The sequence below is a fragment of the Tachypleus tridentatus genome, chromosome 3, assembly GCF_004210375.1.
Source record: "Tachypleus tridentatus isolate NWPU-2018 chromosome 3, ASM421037v1, whole genome shotgun sequence".
Classification (NCBI taxonomy): domain Eukaryota; kingdom Metazoa; phylum Arthropoda; class Merostomata; order Xiphosura; family Limulidae; genus Tachypleus; species Tachypleus tridentatus.
The window spans coordinates 9,560,640-9,579,289 of record NC_134827.1 but is presented as its reverse complement, the minus strand read 5'-3'; the positions used below and the strand labels follow the sequence as shown (position 1 = coordinate 9,579,289).

General features: G+C 31.2%; 2 protein-coding genes across 16 annotated transcripts in view; one reads left to right on the top strand and one right to left on the bottom strand.

The window, feature by feature from the left end:
• Positions 1-7,288, top strand: part of LOC143246316 (phosphoinositide 3-kinase adapter protein 1-like) — a 40,976-nt gene extending 33,688 nt beyond the window's left edge. For 6 of the 9 annotated variants that reach the window (XM_076492837.1, XM_076492842.1, XM_076492836.1 and 3 more), the window contains 2 exons: positions 2,768-3,071; positions 3,861-7,288. In XM_076492837.1, the coding sequence (XP_076348952.1) occupies positions 2,768-3,071; positions 3,861-4,660 (1,104 nt within the window). In that variant the 3' untranslated portion in view covers positions 4,661-7,288. Of the gene's footprint in view, positions 1-2,767; positions 3,072-3,860 lie in introns of those variants that run through there. The other 3 variants (XM_076492843.1, XM_076492845.1, XM_076492844.1) reach the window with 3 other exon arrangements.
• The window catches only part of LOC143246318 (protein FAM149B1-like), a 52,123-nt gene continuing 40,170 nt past the window's right edge, over positions 6,698-18,650 (bottom strand). For 6 of the 7 annotated variants that reach the window (XM_076492847.1, XM_076492849.1, XM_076492848.1 and 3 more), the window contains 6 exons: positions 15,904-16,120; positions 13,451-13,606; positions 12,661-12,762; positions 10,793-10,859; positions 10,000-10,182; positions 6,698-9,186 (listed from right to left, as the gene is read on the bottom strand). In XM_076492847.1, coding sequence (XP_076348962.1) covers positions 9,146-9,186; positions 10,000-10,182; positions 10,793-10,859; positions 12,661-12,762; positions 13,451-13,606; positions 15,904-16,120 — 766 coding nt within the window. In that variant the 3' untranslated portion in view covers positions 6,698-9,145. The remainder of the gene's footprint in view (positions 9,187-9,999; positions 10,183-10,792; positions 10,860-12,660; positions 12,763-13,450; positions 13,607-15,903; positions 16,121-18,650) is intronic. The other variant, XM_076492851.1, reaches the window with a different exon arrangement.

Below are 18,650 nucleotides of genomic sequence, written 5' to 3'. Positions count from 1 at the left end.
AACCTAAAACAAGACAAAAACATAAAAATTCTGAAAGCAGATAAAGGTAACGCTATAGTCATAATGAACACGAATGAATACACCCAAAAAATGAAGAACATCCTATCAGACACGAACAAATTTAAACCAATACACACAAATCCAACAAAGACACACAAGACGCAACTGAACAAATTACTACTACAAATGAAAAAAGCCAACACAATTTCACAAACACTTTATTCCTACCTACGTAAAACTGACTTACGCACACCACAAATATACGGCATCCCCAAACCTCACAAACCAGATTGTCCATTACGACCAATAATGTCCACATATGAATCGTTTAATTACAATCTTGGTAAATACATAGCATGGGCATTCTCCAAATATGTAACATCAGCCAGCTCATTCATCAAAGACTCTTTTAATTTCAAGTCTAACCTAAATCAACTTAATCATAAAGCCGTAATGGCCAGTTTCGATGTTATATCCCTCTTTACAGAAGTTTCAACCACTGAAGCCTGCAAGATAGCCTTAGAACTCTATATCCGAGACCCTAACCCAACTATAGACATTCCCAGTAACCAATTAGCAACCCTCATAGAATTCACCACGATAAAGACAAACTTCATGTTAAACAACCAAAATTATATACAAACAAATGGCCTAAGCATGGGCAACCCAATATCACCAGTTATAGCCAATATTTTTATGACACAACTTGAAACACAAGCAATTAACACAGCATTACATCCACCACTATACTGGTACAGATATGTTGATGACACGGTTGCGGGATTCAAATCTACAGAACACATACTTAATTTTTTCAATCACATTAACTCTATACATCCCAACATTAACTTCACATGTGAACAGGAAGAAAGCAATCAAATATCATTTCTTAACCTCAAAATTACAAGAACCGACACACAATTCAAAACAGAAATCCACCGCAAAATCACCCATACTGGACTATACATTCCTTGGAACTCAGCACATGAAACAAAACAAAAACTCAACATACTAAGAAACCAAATAAACACAGCCATAAAACTATGCTCACCAGATAAAAGTAACGATGAATTAGACAAAATAAAACAATACTTCATCAACATCAATAAGTTTCCTCCACAAACCGTAGAAAACATTATACGCACACACCTGGACAGAAAGCAAAATCAACCAACTAAAGTAAATATATCTCACGAATCAAAAAATCACGAAACCATATACTGCTGTATACCATATATTCCTGACATCAGCAAACAAATAACCAACATTTGGCAAAAATTAGTAACAAAATATGACATTCCAGTTAATACTAAATTTATTCAAAACCAGGCACAAAACTGAGGTCTATACTATGTAAAACTACACTGACAAACACCACACCAACATTATTTATAAAATACAATGTGATAACTGCCACGACTTCTATATTGGAGAAACAAGTAGAAAAATGGAAACCAGATTCAAAAAACATAAAAAGTCACCTTCACACGTTTTCGAACACTGCAAGTCAAATAAACACAACATAACCATATAAAACACTCAAATACTAAATAAAGAAACAAACATAAACAAACGCAAAATTAAAGAAGCCTTACTTATACAACAACTTAAACCCAAAATAAACCAATATAAAGGAACGCCTTTATACCTATATTAATATAATAAAATAAATAAAATTATATATTCAAACATCTAACATCGCCCCCTACATTCCGACACTCAGTTACACAACCCCTTTCAAACATGTGGTCAGCTTCCGGTCAGTTACCTCTTTCTTTGTGAACCTGACGACGAAGAAGGTCGAAACGTTGTTCGCTCTTCTATGTAAAATATTTTCTCAACCCAAACGAGCCGTTTTTCATATATATTTCTCTACATGTGGGTTTTCTCGACATCACTGAAAAAGCAGTTTGATTGTTTGATGCATCATTTATGACGTACGAAGCGCTTGTTGCGCCACAATTAAACTAACAGTCAAACCGTTGTAGTCGAGAATGAAATTTAAGTATGAACTTCTCAGTGCTCGAGTTCAATGAAAACCATCGAATGTTTTGGAAGGTTTCGGAGTGTCTCTATAGTAGCTTTTATTAACTGATGTGTTCGACTTGCTTGTAAAATCCCAATAAAAATTGAATGTGTTTCAAAAACACCGCGGCACACGGGTTAAGAATCACTGTTATTGTGCCAAAAATGTTGTTTAGTTTTATCGGACACTTAACGTTTCGCTTTACAGCTTCTTCAGGAGCGTTCAGTAAAACACAAACTATAATTGTCAATGCAACTTTGAAGCTTTCTACTATCAGTTTTGGTTTGTGTATTAAATGAACGCTTTTGAAGAAGCTGTGAAGCGAAACGTTGTTCGCTCCTCTACATAAAAATTTTCTCAACCCAAACCGGCCGTTTTTACATAAACATTGTGGCATTATAAGGTCGTTTATTTCTGGTAATAACATGTTTCAGTTAAACTCCTGAGATCTGTTGTTTAATATTATTATTTAATGCTGTTATGATAAATTACATTAAACATTTTCAATTGCAGGATATCATTTGAACAGTTTTAAAGAAACGATATCTGTGAAAGGCTTTATGATTTCTTAATGATCCTTTAATGTACACCTCTGTAACTAGATTTCTTCTCATCATAATTTTAAAACATAGTTTTGTACTCGCTAGAGGTCCTTTCCTTTGTTAATTTTTTTCTCTAAGCATACAAGTACTTATGTGTTGTTTCATTCTATATTCCGTGTTTAACGAATCCTCTGTAAAGGTTGTCAATTCAGGACTTGCCAATGGCGGCGTCAGATCTAGAGCAGATATGCCCTTACCAAAAGAACAGCCTCAGCAGTCTGAAAACAGTGCAAATTCAACAGTGATAATAACTTCAAGGAGAGAATCATTTGACCCCGGTTACGAAAATGTCTTTTTTCGTGCTGAGAATCCAGGCTTTGAAAAAGATCAATGTTCTATTAAACCGACGAACGTGGTGACATCATCGAGAATTTTAACCAATCACGCAGCAACAGATGAAAAGCAATTTCCTAACCCCAATTATCACCAGTGTGAGAGCAAAAGTAAGTTGATTTATGTTGTTGTTGTTTGTTTGAATTATGGTACTGGGGGCAACACTGCCCAGTGACTTCGCAGTTTGGGCTCGAAGTCGAATAGTTGCGAGCTCAAATGTGTTGTATCCATTACCCCAACTGTTTCGGTCTACCCATATGCATGATGGATATCAGCTGGTTGTGAATCTGTGATGGCCTAACATCCATTCCAGGGAAAAGATGTCGTCACTTTTCTCAACCGCTTGTGCCAATTAAGTCATAATTTAACACTGAAACCTATTTACCTTCTTGGCAAGGACAGAATTGACATCACCTGACATTATAGTACCGGCCCAGCATGGCCAGGTGGTTAGGGCGCTCGACTCGTAATTCGAGGGTTGCGGGTTCGAATCTCCGTTACGCAAACATGCTCACTCTTTCAGCCATGGGGGAGTTATAATGTGATGGTCAATCCTACTATTCGTTGGTAAAAGAGTAGCCCAAGAGTTGGCAGTGGATGGTGATGAGTAGCTTCTCCCTAGTCTTGTACTTGTAAATTAGGGACAACTAGCGCAGATAACCCTGTTGTAGCTTTACGCGATATTAAAAAACAACAAACATTATAGTACTCTACGAGAATAACAAAATAAGGGCGAGTAATTTTGATATAGACATACTGTAGGAAAATATGTAATACATATTCAAGCTCTGTTAATTAATCTGTGATATTTTGATTCAAATCTTCTTTATTTGAAATTACATAATGTAGCATGTATATATTTGCTGTTGATTGATCTTTTTTATTTCCGTTTTTGTCAGGTGTACAAGTACTTTTGGACGACTTGCTAATAAATCAGAAAGGGTCGATTTCTGTCCGAGATGAAAATGAAAATTTGACAGCAAAATCATCTAGTAACTCAAACAGAATCAACACAAAAAATTCAAGGTGTAGAAAAGCCAAATCGCAAGTTAGGCCTAGTGTAAAAAAACAGACTTGTTTATCTTCGAACTCCAAACCGCATGGTTCGTCTGAAAGTGGTCACAACCATTGCTCATCTTCACAAAATGAAAACATATATGAAGAAGTAGTTACGCAGATTTTTCCTGTTGTTTCAAATGGTACATTACACCAACACCATTCATCGCAAGCCGAAAATGTATATATAGAGCCTACAACACTAGTCTCCTCTAAGTATTTTTCAAATAATGCATTACACAAACACTATTCGTTGCAAACCAAAAACATACATAATCAACCCATAACACTAGACCCCTCTGGGTATTCTTCAAATACTTTATCAAGGAATTATTCCATGGATCACATTAACTATTTCCCAGAATTAAGAATTCCAAACACCTTCGACTTTCAAAATTCATCTGCCAAAATGAGAAAAGAAAATTATAAAAACTTCCTTTCTTTACCCGACCTCCTGGGGTCAAGGGAGGGAAATGTGGCTCTTAGCCATTCCCCTTCAGCGCAATTTCAGAGTTTGCTAAACGTTGAATCCACAGCTAGAGGAAAAAGTAACTCTTTTAGCGGATGTCTTGCAGAAGCCACTACACTATGTAAAAAGCATATTCCTCTCAAAAATGTAAAGGGTTCAGAATGTTATATATAACCTGTTTCATTGTATTTCTTTTAAACTCACATTCTTGTGTTATACGTTAAGGGGTAACATTTTTCTAGCCTTAGAATTATTAATGACATTTTAGCAGGGTCCGATTAAGACCTTTATAGGTCCTAAGCACAAAGTATTATGGTACCCTACATATATGTGATTTAAAATATAAACAGTATTAAATCGTAAAATAAGTTTTTATCTTTCGAAATCAAACAAACTCGGATATATGCTGTAATTAAAATAGCTTCTTTCTGAATTTTCTGATTACAAAATCCTGGATAATTCGATAGAAGCCGTGTCAACAAAGCATGTTTGCTTCTATACACAGCAGGGAAAGTGTTGACACGCTTTGTTCTCCAAGGGTTTATTATTATTTTCAGCTGAAACAAAGAACGTTCTGTGGATCAGTTAATAAACATCAATCTTAGAAAAATACGCAGTGCAACATCTACATTTGGAAATACGTTGTATTCTGTCTTTAACTAGGATATCGTGGATATTAATGTGCCCCTGTTTGTTTGTTTTTTGGTGCCCTAAGTACGTGCTTAGTCTGCGTATTGGGTATTCTAGGGTGCGTTCTAGATCCCATTAGCCAACACATTTTTATAAACTATTATTCATCAGTTTGCTTATAGATCCATCCATGGATTATTAGTTACAAAGCAGTGCCGGAATTACAGGGAGTAAACACACATTTGCTTAGGGGCTTCCATTTTCAATCACCCTAGGAATGGGGGGAAAGCTCCGGTATTTGCAGTATTTCACGGAGGTCTCAAAGATTCTAAATCTGACCCTATTACAGAGCCCCTCATAACGTAAGTCACAAAACACATGGAAACAAAAATATATGTGGTACCTAATACTCATTCCACTAACTACTGTTCTATGAGTTTTACAAAGAAAATGGGCGATTTCATTTTTCGTTTTTAAAACCAATTCTCGTTAAGCGTCGAAACGGGAAAAATCGTAATATTACCAAAGATGATACATTGCGTGTGTTGAACACAGCAGCGCCACAATCGGGCGTTTTCCTCATTTCGTTTAATGAAGGATCGACATGCTCTGGTAGCTAGTTTGAAGCCTGTAACCAAACTTGCTTGCCTTCTCAGCCGTGAAGACGTTATAATGTTTGCCTTTTCAGCCGTGAAGACGTTATAAAGTTATTGTCAATCACACTTCTAGTTAGTAAAGATAGGGGTTGATAGTGTTAACTAGCTGCTTTATCTCTAGTGACAGTCTATTACTTCTAAATCAGAGACGGTTAGTGTAGATAGATATCCAGTAGTTTTAAGCAAAATTAAATGCACATTAATAAAACCTTTCCTATTGTTTTAATATTACTAACCCGCTCTATTAGTAGTTTTTACCGAATTGCTACTATTGTGGTTTAAGTATTATCACCAATAAAGTTTAATCAAAGCAAGATATCTGCATAGATCAGAACTAAACATTAACCTAGCAAATAATGTAGCTAATTTAATGTATCGTACTAAGTACAAGTAGGCAATGTCATAAACTAAAACTGATAATGACCAAAGTGTATTTACTTGTTACTTATTAGCAAAATTTTTAGCCCTCCAGTTTTGAGAATTAAGACTGTAATAAAGATGTTGAGTGCATTAAATTAATATGATTTTGGAGCCCCGCAACGTCCTCACTGTCCATGTCGCCAAGTCCGATTAGTTGATTGGTTGATTTGGTGTTTTATGACACAAAGCAGCTAGGCTATCTATGCCACCGCCCGATCATGCTCTATTAAAATATACCAATTGAAAGTATCTGTTAATCTTAACCTCCTTTGAATAACAAGGCTTACACAAAGAAATTAGTGATTTATGTTATACAGGATAAACTAGGGCATAATATTACGACTTAAATATTAAACATCAATGGATTAGTTTAGAATTTTATTCTTTGATTATTAAACTTTCAGCAACGCTCATGTTTTCGTCATTCTCATGTTCAATAATTGAAAACTTAACAACAATAAGAACATCAAACATGTTGATTTTGTTAAGGAAGCTTTTTGACGTATTTAATAAATTAAAAATATGAACTTTTTATTTTCAGTTTCTGGCCAATTTCCTTTGATACACAACTTGTGTTATAACATTCAAAAAATATATGCTGCACTCATGTGCCGAGACTAAAGCAACTAAACACATTCCAATACCAATAAGTTACGGAAAATAATGAACTTTCTGCTTCAGGAACTTTCGCTTTTGTGTGTTACATTAAATATTACCTATTAATAACAATATGCAACGTGAACACATCGAAAGAATGGGGAAAAAAAATCCGATAGAAATATTCAATCACAAAATAAACTAAGAAATTAATTTTTCGCAACATATGTAAAAGTAAATTGCACAAATCCCCACCCCCACCCCTAAAATCAAAATGAATCTGAATAATTACTCATTTAAATTAGGTTTTCACAATATTTGGTATGATGAACAAAATGCACGATTGAACAAATGTTTTATATCGGTTAAGCTTCAATGATAACTTAAATTTTTAAATGTAAAAACCATGTTTTCATGTCAGGCTATTAACGTAACAAAAACAAAATATTATATTTTAGAGATACTTAAGTTTGTTTTTTTTCTGTAAGTTGCCCCCCCTCACACACACACCAAAAACAAATCTAAGGAATTCGAAACGTAAGAACCTCAAAACTTCTAAGTTTCTTCAAATATATCCTTAGGAATTACACTACCAATTCTATCACATAATCATTTATATCATACTGGCTATTTGATTTGTTGTATTTACATTTATTCATTGTTTTACTAGCTATCCATTAATGTTCATGCTCAGTTACAAACTTGTTTAAGTTCCTCCTATTCTGCCTTCAGAATCAAAACTCAAACTTTCGTAAAATTCGTGTTGTCAATAGTCTTTTATCTTCAATGGAAATGATTTATTATTTTATGAGTTCCCACTGCAGTAGTAACATCTTATTTGCTTCTTTTCAGATGATATCAATCCCCAAACAATTATTTTATAGTAGACGTTGTGATTTGGTGATGTTAACGTTTACAATGTACGTCTTTCTACAACTTGAACCCATGAACCAATTTTTCCATGATTCTAATTTAACCATTTTTAAAATAGCTGTTTGTTTCACAATGATCAGCTTTTTCCATCAACTATTAAAACGATTATATTGTCAACAAAACTTTTCCTTACAGGAAAAAAACCTCTTACCACACTAACAATTCATTTACTAATTACAATTAAACACAGCCATACGCAAATGCAGTAAAGCTTGAAATATTAGTAACATAAAATTAGCAATAACCAATTACCTCACTGAAATACATACAAAAATTGAATGTTTGACTCCAAATTCAGGTCAGCAAGGTCACAAAACAAAATGGCAGATATTAACATGTTGTGCATATAGGGTGAAATCATGGTAGTTTTAAGTTTTTTAAATAAATGCTTTACTAACAGTTGCTAATGAATTAACTTTCTAGCTCAGTGTTAAGGCACTCACCTTTAATCTGAGGATCGAATCCTACACACAAAATTGTAAAAGATATTTAAATTACTACACTTGTGTGCAACTAAGTCAACTCCAATTTAAATTTTAATTAAAGTTTATTATCCCATTGATATTAAATATGCTGTTCAAATTAGAATCTTCTCTCTAGAACCTAAACATTTATTTAAATTATACCACTTTTCTAGGAATGTGAAATGTTTTATTGATGAAATCAAAAACATATATAAAAATATACTATTCACTTTCACAAACTTACAATCAAACTTTGCAAGATTATTTTAAAGTTTTCTTTTTGACACATACTTATCAATCACTACAGGTAATAAATATACACCCAGTGAAGTAACTTAGAATACATTATCCACTGAAAGCTTCTTTTACAGAAAAAATACTTATTGAAGTTCAAAATTTGATATTCTCAAATTTTGTGCTAATAAATCAACATTCTGAGAACATACATAAAGAATAATCTTGAATGTTTTTAATGCCTTCTACAGCAGGAATGGAAAATCCCTGTTTACAAGAGAAACAAGTTCTGCATATGTCCACAGGTAAAAACTATAGTTTTGACAGAAAAACAAAATAAGGCTTTCACTCAATTTATAAATGTGTAGATAAAACCAAGTAAATCCAGTTAAATTGTCAAATACTTTCTAAATTTATACACTCCTTTTCTCTTAATGAAATTTCCTCATTTGACTTTTCCATCACTATGAATTTCGTACAAATTGTACAAGCTGCTTTCTCATGTCTCTGACTTCTCAGGTTAAGAATGATCAGAGTTACTATTATTTCACAATATTCTAAATCATGCAACGAATTTGAATTTTAAATATAAAATAAATCATTTTTTAAATTTTTTTTAAATATTACAATAACTTAAAACAACATTATAAAAATACTGTGATGTCCTGTACATCAAAACAGACTAGTATCACACAAGTTGATGGACAATCTTGACCATTGCAACCTCATAATTTTTTTAATCTTCCAGGAAAAATACGATGTTGACCTGCATAAAGAAAAAAATTTAAATTACTAATAAGAAATTTAATAGACAAATTTTGAATCACAAGAGGAATAAAAAAAAGCAAATAAAAAAAATTTTTTTTCTTATTGATATTTTGAAGAATACCAAAATTATTTCACTGTTATGCAATTACTCTTCTTCAGAACAGTGTTTTAAATGTCAATTTCAAACTTTTTCATTACTACATTAAAAATAATACCACAGAATTAAAAAAGGCTTAGAGTGAAAAATAATGTTTTATACACCTTAACAAATTTTAATAAAATCAAAAAAGATACTCTGTGGTAAAGAAACACATAACACTTCATTCTTATGACATACAACCATAAATATTATAATAAAATCAAATTCTACCACTGAATTTTTAGAATAATCATATTACTATCAGGTAAAAAAACAAAACAGCTGAGAACAGAAGCAATTTTTTTATTCAAATTAATCACTTATACCAAAGCATTTAAAAGGAAATTTAAGTGCAGAAATCTGACTTCATTTTATCAACACATTTAAAACAGTACCTAAAAATATTTCTTCTAACTTCTGTTTGGCATAAACACAACCAATAAGACAGACAATAAAAAACCTTCAGTTTTTAGTTATCCTACACTTTATTAATAAATATATAAGCATGGGCTTCATGACAGATTCAAAAAACTTAATTTTATGTATCATGATACTTACTTGTACCTTTTTATTCCCAAAATAGTTCTCTCAATATGATATTCTTCTCTTGAGGCTAATTTTGGATGTAATCATGGGGTTTATTGTGACAGTTATTTAAATTTATATACTTACTTGACTTCCTGGTGCCTGGACTGGTTCTTCTCTTGTTAGGTTCTTTCTCCTGCTGTTTACTAAGTATGAGAGGTGTAACCAGAGGTGTTAAAGTAATTATGTTCTCTAGACTTTTCCTGTCTTTCCATAGATCAGGAGGTGATACATTATCTTTGTTCCTGTTCACTCCTGTGGAAGGACCACCTGTTAAAATAAAGTTCTTTATTTATAAAACTTAACACATTTTAAATTTCAGCACTTTTTTAAGTAGCAGATTCTAGTTTTTGTCTCTCTTTAATTTTTTTTTTCAGAACAAATAATGTGAGTGTGAAAATATTTAAAGAACATCTGGATGAAAGTTATGTAAATTCATGATTAATGAAAAGTTATTTGTGCTTGTATAAAAATACCCATATAAACTGCAAAACACAAAATGTGAAACTGCAAGTTTGCATGTATTTCCACATGGACTCAACAAATCTTCCAGGCAAATTTGGTGAAATTTCATTAACATGGGGTGAAGTAGTGTTGAAAAAACACCAATAAAATCCAGAAAATGCAAAGCTGAAAATTTTGTATGCATCTCCCCATGAACCCAATGAGACCCCATATCATATTTTTTGGTGAGGATCTATTCACACCCTGAGAAGTAGTTATATGTACATAAAACAGATAACAGACAGTACTATTTGTATAGATTTTAATCTTTTACACATGCTTCAAAAACACAGAAAGTTGTTAACAGTTTTCAAACAAAATATGAAATGTCATTATTTGTATTAAACAATATGAAAACTGGATATGAATAACTTACCATCAGTCACTACCAGAGGCTGTAAGGGTGGAGATCTCTGATGTGACACACTTTGTGGTACATTGCCCTAATAAGAAAAAGCAAAATACCATTAACAGAAAAAACTATTGCTAAAATCATATTGAAACAAACATCTTTATGTGCACTTAAATTTCGTAACAAAATATTCCGATTTGTTTCTATACATCTGATGTAACAAATTAATACCAAGATCTATCCATTCTCACCACAAGATAAATATATATACATATAAACTTGAAATATAATATTTTCTTTCATAGTACTTTGTGTAAGATCTTATTAGCATGATTCATATTAATACAGAAAGTGTTCCAATAACCATTCTCAGGGAAAAGCATGATCTCAGTACATGCATAGAACACTTGCACTACAAAGATATTATATTCACTGACATTAGTCAAGGGCAAACCAAGGCCCTCCACACAGTACCTAACGTTCCTTTGGTACCAAAAACCTGTGCTACATGATTATGAAGACTTTATTATTATTTTTATTTGTAACATTCTTGAAGCCCACCCAATATGAAATTTAGGTTGCAAGAAATTGTTTTGTTTTGATTTATTGTCATAGAATTTTTAAAGCACAGTGTTTTATTTTTAGCATCCAAAAATTTTGTGCTTTGACTTAGTGTGCTCACATTTTCCACTGGTTCTTCTAACAGTTGGATTTGCATATGTTGAAAAAAAAATGTTATTTTGATGTAAACTTTTGTTACAAGTATTTTTGAAAATCATCGGAACATTTTGTACATGGCAACTTGCTAATGTAAAGGCAACTATGGTCAATATCTTTTGTCATCTTTTAATTATATAATAATTTCTATCCAATTGTGGGGAATTGTTCACATAACAATTCAGATCAAAGTATATTGCTCATACCCCAGTTTCACAACAAGGCTGGAAACTCTATCATTTCTCATCTGTTGCTAGTCATGGTTCACTCCCTACATTCATCTTGCAATAAAATGACCAAATAGACTGATAACAGCTTTGAAGTACAGATTTTTTTTTTTTGGTCCCAATTCACTGATGTTAAGGGTTTCTATTGTTTTTACCTTGGAAATATACAGGACAAAATGTTACAGATATATTCATGAGCTACTTCTTTTCACAAAGCTTGGGTCTTCAGCTTTTACTTTCTAATATGCTTCATAATATATTTATATTTCATTTATGTTAATTGCTACACTTTACTATTTCTAACTCTTTTTAACCTTATGCCTTATGCTCTCCAATCAAGTGATCTTGAAATTATGTGCATGTGTGTGTGTGTTTTTGAATTTCACACAAAACTACACAAGGGCTAACTGTGCTAGCTGTCTCTAATTAAGCAGTGTAAGAGTAGAGGGAAAGTAGCTAGTTATCACCACCCACCATCAAGTTTTGGGCTACTATTTTACCAACAAATAGTTGGATTGACTGTCACATTGTAATATCCTCATGGCTGAAATGGCAATCATGTTGTATGTGTGTGACTGTTCCAGTTTGAATTAAACTTACACTGTCTTTCAAGAAACACTATCAGATTTTAGTAAACTAAGAAAATCTTTTGTTACTAGAATGAAAAAAACACTTGTAATCCTACAAACTAGTTAAAATAATTTTAAAGTCAAATAATTTCTTAGAATGTGGTAAACTACCTGTACTGGATAAAAAATGTAATAAAAAATATGCTTTATCTGAAAACATAAATTGCAATTAAATGATAAAATCCAAATAATATCCAAAAACTATAAATTTAGTAGTGGGCTACAGAATACTAACCTTTCTGAAGCAGAGATAAGTTTTCATATTAAAATGTACTGTTTAAAAAGCATTAGAAAACTAACAGATAACAATAACATTTACCTTATTACTTCTACTGGTGCTAGGGCGTGAGTGTGAGAAATACTGCATTCTATCTGCTGCAGCACTACTCACTCTACTACAAACACCAGGAGATTTGATACCCTGCAGAAGAACATTAATATTACACAAGTTGGACCTTTTTAACTCCAGATCAGGTGTTTTATAGATTCATACTAAGTGATTGTAGCAAGATACGATAAATTTGTACAAAAAATAATAGCATCACCTACACACTTCGTGATGATTTTCCATTAAGTCCTCACTATTTTCAGTGATACAGCAGAAAGTATTATAAATACATTAATACAATAATATTAAAAATGTCCCATAAGCATGTGATAAAGTATAAAAGTTTAAGCAAGCAAAGGTCAAATGTTAGCCATATCTTACATACACACACTCACTTATATACACATCTTATAATTTTTTAGTAGTAAACAACAGGCTAAATGTTTGCAAGAATTGATACTGAGAATGCTAAGAGTTCTGTGAAAAGCATTTCAGCTTAAGTTTCTATTTAGAATAATACTCTTGTTTAAATTAATACAATTTATGGGAAGTGATAGATAAAGGTACTGGAAATAATGGAAATATGATTAAGGGGTGAAGACAGCAGTTGTATTAAATATAATTTAAATGCAGAAAATTGTAAAATGGCTAATCTTTTATACTATTTGTAGTATTTTAACTGTTCAGTAAGAAAGAAAAAAAGTCCATGTTGTAGGCAGAAAACATGCATAGTGAATTTACAAAAAAATTGTAAAAGTTTTAAACGGAAAGGGCCACTTACATGATGCAGTTGGTTCTGATCAGATGTGGTGAGAGGAGGAAGTAATGAAGGTGTACAGTTCTGATCAGTGCTGTCTTGATGATGTAAAGCACTGGTGGGAAAATTAAGTTGTATCACTCCAATATCTGGTAACACAGACTTTTCCTCTTGTACAGACTAAAATAAAATAAAAGTCTGTTAGATTATAGCATTCCCATTTTACTTACATTTGTTTTTATCTTCTTATCTGAGAACAAACAGTGGTAAGATCTTAATTTAAAATATGCAAAATTTGAACTATACTTACAAATGTACATATGCAAAATGATTTTATAAAAGCAGATGATACAAATTTATATCTCACTTTTTATATGACATCAAGAAACATCTTTTCAATTCTTCCTTCCTGAAGACAGCTGACTTTGAATTATTAAAACAAGATGTTCTTCCATGTTCATTTTGTCCTAAACAATTCTCTATAACTATAATATTATATTTGATATAACATGAATTGATACGAGAAAAGACAAATTTGGCAAAACTACTAAAGTTTACATAACCTGTATTTTAAAACACAAAAGTATTTGTTAAAAATTAACCCTTTCACATCAGAGAAGTGTCACTGCTATACTTTGATTTGTTTTGTTTTCACAGGGGAAACTTTAAGCTATTTTGCAAGAAACTTAGAATACACTTACTAAATACAATCTAGATGAGGCTTAAAATATCATATAATTTGGTTTTTATTTCACTTTCTTTTACTTTGTTGTTTTTATGAAATACTATTTTAGGAAAAACACAAACACTTCCTTTACCTTAAAATTTAATTATTTTTTTTATTGTTGATTGGAAAGTTCCACTATATATATATCTAGGCAGTTTCAACTTGTTTGGTATTTATAAATTTATTTCTTTTGATACTTCATAGAATTATTTTACTGATTGCAGTAGGCACCAATAACCTTGGGTAATTGTTTATTGATTACTTAATCAAAATTAGTATTTTTAATTACTAAATAATCAATTAGTTAATGGGATACTATGGATAAACTAAGAATTAGACTATCAAATAATAATAATAAGTATCTAGGTTTAAGTTTTTTAATGTTTTTGTCTTTTCAGTTCCTTTCATTTATGAACAGTGTGTTTGAAAGTTGGAAATTTTCTTCAACAAGAAGTTACAGTTTTTACACAAAGGTTGAATGAGTAACAAAGAAAAATTTAATACAAAAATTAACACAGTAACAGAAATATAATGTTTGGAAAATGTTTTGTGATAATCAGGTAAAAGTAGTTTACTTAGACATAGGAAGATATATGCACAACATGAAAGACAGAAGTAAAATATTTGGAGATTTATCATGGTTTAATAAAAACATCTTGTTGACATCTGGTTCTTTGTTTAAAATTATATTTTTATTTTTCTGTAAATATACTATGTTTTTTTTTTAAATTATGTTTACTGTTTAGCGATGTGGTAAGTATGGTAAGCAAGTGCAAAATATTCTAGTCTTTATTGAGTATTATTTTTGTGTTATTAAAACAACATACAAACATGATTTTTTTATAACATAAAGGCAATATTAACTTTATTTGCAATGTTCATAGTAAAAGTTAAATGTCTCCATTTTATTTTCAATAAAACATCATAGTAACCACATAGCAGTGATGTTTAGCTGGCAGTAGTAATTCAATCATCAAATGTAATGGTTGCATGGAAAACAAAATTTGTAGAAATAAAGTATTATAAAATAAACAAGCCCATCAGTTATCAAACTACACTAATTGCTCAGTTCTAGTCACCGCTTCTGGCCATAAATTATTACAAAAATTACAGATAAAACTAATAAATGTTTATTGGTAACTTACAACTTAGCCTTACAAAATATGACTGCATGACTTTTTGCAAGGAGTTGTCATTTTGAAGTAAAAAGTTGAGATACTGATACATTAGCTGTTAGACAATGATACAACAGCATATCCATGTAATGTGCTAAAAATAACTGCATGTTAGTATATACTATACCAAATAAAAAAATAAGGGTCAACTCAGTACAACATTGAATCCATACTGAATAGTAAAAAAGCCATAAGCTTTCTAAGTTAATACAAAATAAGCCACTGTGGCCATTCTGTAGTACTTGACAGGTATGTGTATATAGCTTATTATATGTTCAACCTAGTTATATTTAAATGTTACCTATAGCTATTTTTAAAGTTATGGGTGATTAACAATGACTTAGTCCACATGAGATTCAAAGAAAAATTCTTTAAAAAATGTGTAACATTTTTATTTTATAAATTTACAAGATATCAATTCTAAAATACTTTTGACCTAAAATACTTGAAATGCAATATTAACAAATATTATTTTTTTACTTAAATTTTAGAAGTTGGTATGCAGGTGTAAAATTGACAACTAAAACTTGTTCTATGGTCCAGAGACTAAAATAGTTCATTTCAGAGCTCATTACCTCAGGAAGTGTAGTCTGCATGTGGAGCCTGCTAAGTTCTCGACTTCTGATGCTACTTTTTTGTGGACCAGCTGATGGAGCTCTTGCTAAATGAGAAAGGGATGGTGGAGGTCCAAATATTGTCTTGCTGGATGTAGGTCGTGAAGTTCGAGAAGATGACCCTTTATGAAATGTCACCATACTTGATCCAGGTCTAGTGCTGACTCCTGAATCTGGACTGAATATGATAAGAATATACTTGAGATGTTTAATTACCAACTAAGTAGTGAATATAACTCCAATAGATTTTATTATTTAAATAATGATACAGTATCAGTACCAGATTTTGATAAACCTCTGTTGTTAATTTAGTTTTAAAAACTACTACCTAAAGTAAATCTCATTAAAGTACATTCTGTTCAAACTTCCTTTTTTATTAATAGTTCTGTGCCATCAGTGAATCCACTGTAAAATGCTTTATGCTCATCTATTAAAACTTTAAAAGAAAAAGGAAAGAGGTTATAAATTTTTTAACAATATTTCTGAAGGTATGTGTTATTTTAAGAAATTCATTCTCAAAATATGGGTATCTTGTGACTAAAAACAAAGCATTCACAAATGCACAATCACTTTTAAACAATAACCATCACTGCTTACTAAGTGGAATCTTTCAATGTGTAATTCCTATAAAAATATTTTAATATAATAATTTTTCAAATATTTGTTTATATATTAAAAATTAAAATTGTGAAAAAAATAACACTTTTTTAAGTCTGGTACACATGACGAGATACCACAATATTCTGCCACATGCATTAAGTCCCACTCTATTTTGATGTCTATTATAATAAGATTTTAATACCAAATAAAACATAATAATTTTCTCAATAATTTAATGCATTTGTGACACATTTTTTAAAGCTATTTATTTCCAATGTGAACATTGTTGTTGTTAAGTACAGCAAGTTACATTCTACAAAGGGTTAAATATGTTACACTGAAACAATTCTGGGGCCTCATATGTCGTGACAGTCCATGTCACCACTGCAAGCCATGTATCTTACCAATAGCCCTACAGTGTAGTTTCATTTCAAAAAGCTACATTTAATGCTGTCACATCTAAATCACACCACTCTTCCCCTGCTTGCTTTACATAATCCATTTAGTGTAGTAGACAGTGATTTCCCAGTACTCTTTCCAACAGTCTTATCACACAAAAATCTATAGGTGCTGCATATGGTGATCTGAGCTTTATTTCTCCATATGGAATAACATGAATAAACACTTCATTCTTCAGCTACTTGGAATATGCAATGGTTGAATGGAATGTATGACTAGAAGCCTTATCTTGGTAAGCCCATATGATTTCAATGATCTTCCACGTAAAGAAATACTTTTCTAGCCTTCTCTCAGTACCATCTAATATCTATATAGATAGATAAATGAAATTGAAAGATAGGAAAATTTTTAAAAATTGCAGTTTGATAAAAGGCAGTTAAAATTGCCAAATCTGTACTATGTTGTAGACATTACAATAAAAGAAATTTCATAAATTATTTTTTAAATATATAATAGTTTGAATATGCAACAGTAAAATTATAGCTGCACTTAGATAACATATCAAATATATAGCATTTCTACAATTTTTTTAAGAAGTCAAAATTTGTCCTTGGACAGTAGAAGATAAATATAAAATGTCACAAGTTTACTGGTTAATTGAAAAGTCAGATAAAAATTTATGTTTAAATTTTTCTTTGCTATTCTTACTTTGACACACAAATTTTTACATGATATAAAAAAGTGGAAGTGCAGAAAATGATCATGTAGCAGTGAATAATAATCAGGTAATTATCCACAGAAAGAAAAATTTTCTCGTTTAATGTGATTTTCAAAGAGCAGAAAGGAATACAGGCATCTAATAACTTCTCAGTACTTTTCACAGAAAGACAACACTACTACTACGAGTTACTTTTTTTTATTAATGTTCAAATAATATTAAGGAATTATGTGCTGCTTATAAACAATATGTGATCTTAATTTCTTGCTTTGAATAGCCTAAGGCTAATGAGAAGAGGATGGTATTTTCAGAAATTGGTTTAGACCCAAAAACATAAAGACTATAAAAATCAGACTATGCCTTCATAATATCAATACTGTGATAGGTTATTTACATTAAACTCAGGATCACAGAGAGGTGATGAAAAAAAAAGGGGGTAGGTCTGACAAGACAAGAGGTGATTGACAACTGGTTCAAATATTTCCTTTTGAAACTAACAAATGAAAACTTCCATAACATTAAAATTTAACTATGTTTTCATACCAAGTTCAGTTGTATAAATTGATAATATTGTAGTTTCATAAAATTTTGAATTTAGCTTTGTAAAACATTGTGATCAATACAATTACCTACATGTATCAGCAGCATCAATACTTGTAACTTTTAACCTATATATCTTAGGTTTTACTGTACTGTTGGCAGAGGTATGTAACCACTATAGACTAAAATGTAAGCCACATGAGAAAAGTTTTACATTTTATACCTTCTGCTTCAGTTATAAAAATCTATTTTAATCTATTTTAATTTTATATTTATGATTCTAGTTCATTAGGACCAGCTACATTCCCACAACTGAATAATACTTTTAGAAATTAAACATTGTGGTCTTGAACATCTATATTTACTCTTAATTTGTTTTCCTAATTCTTTAACATATGAAACAAGTAAACAGAGGTTAAATCTGACAAGCAGCATATAAATTTTACTATAC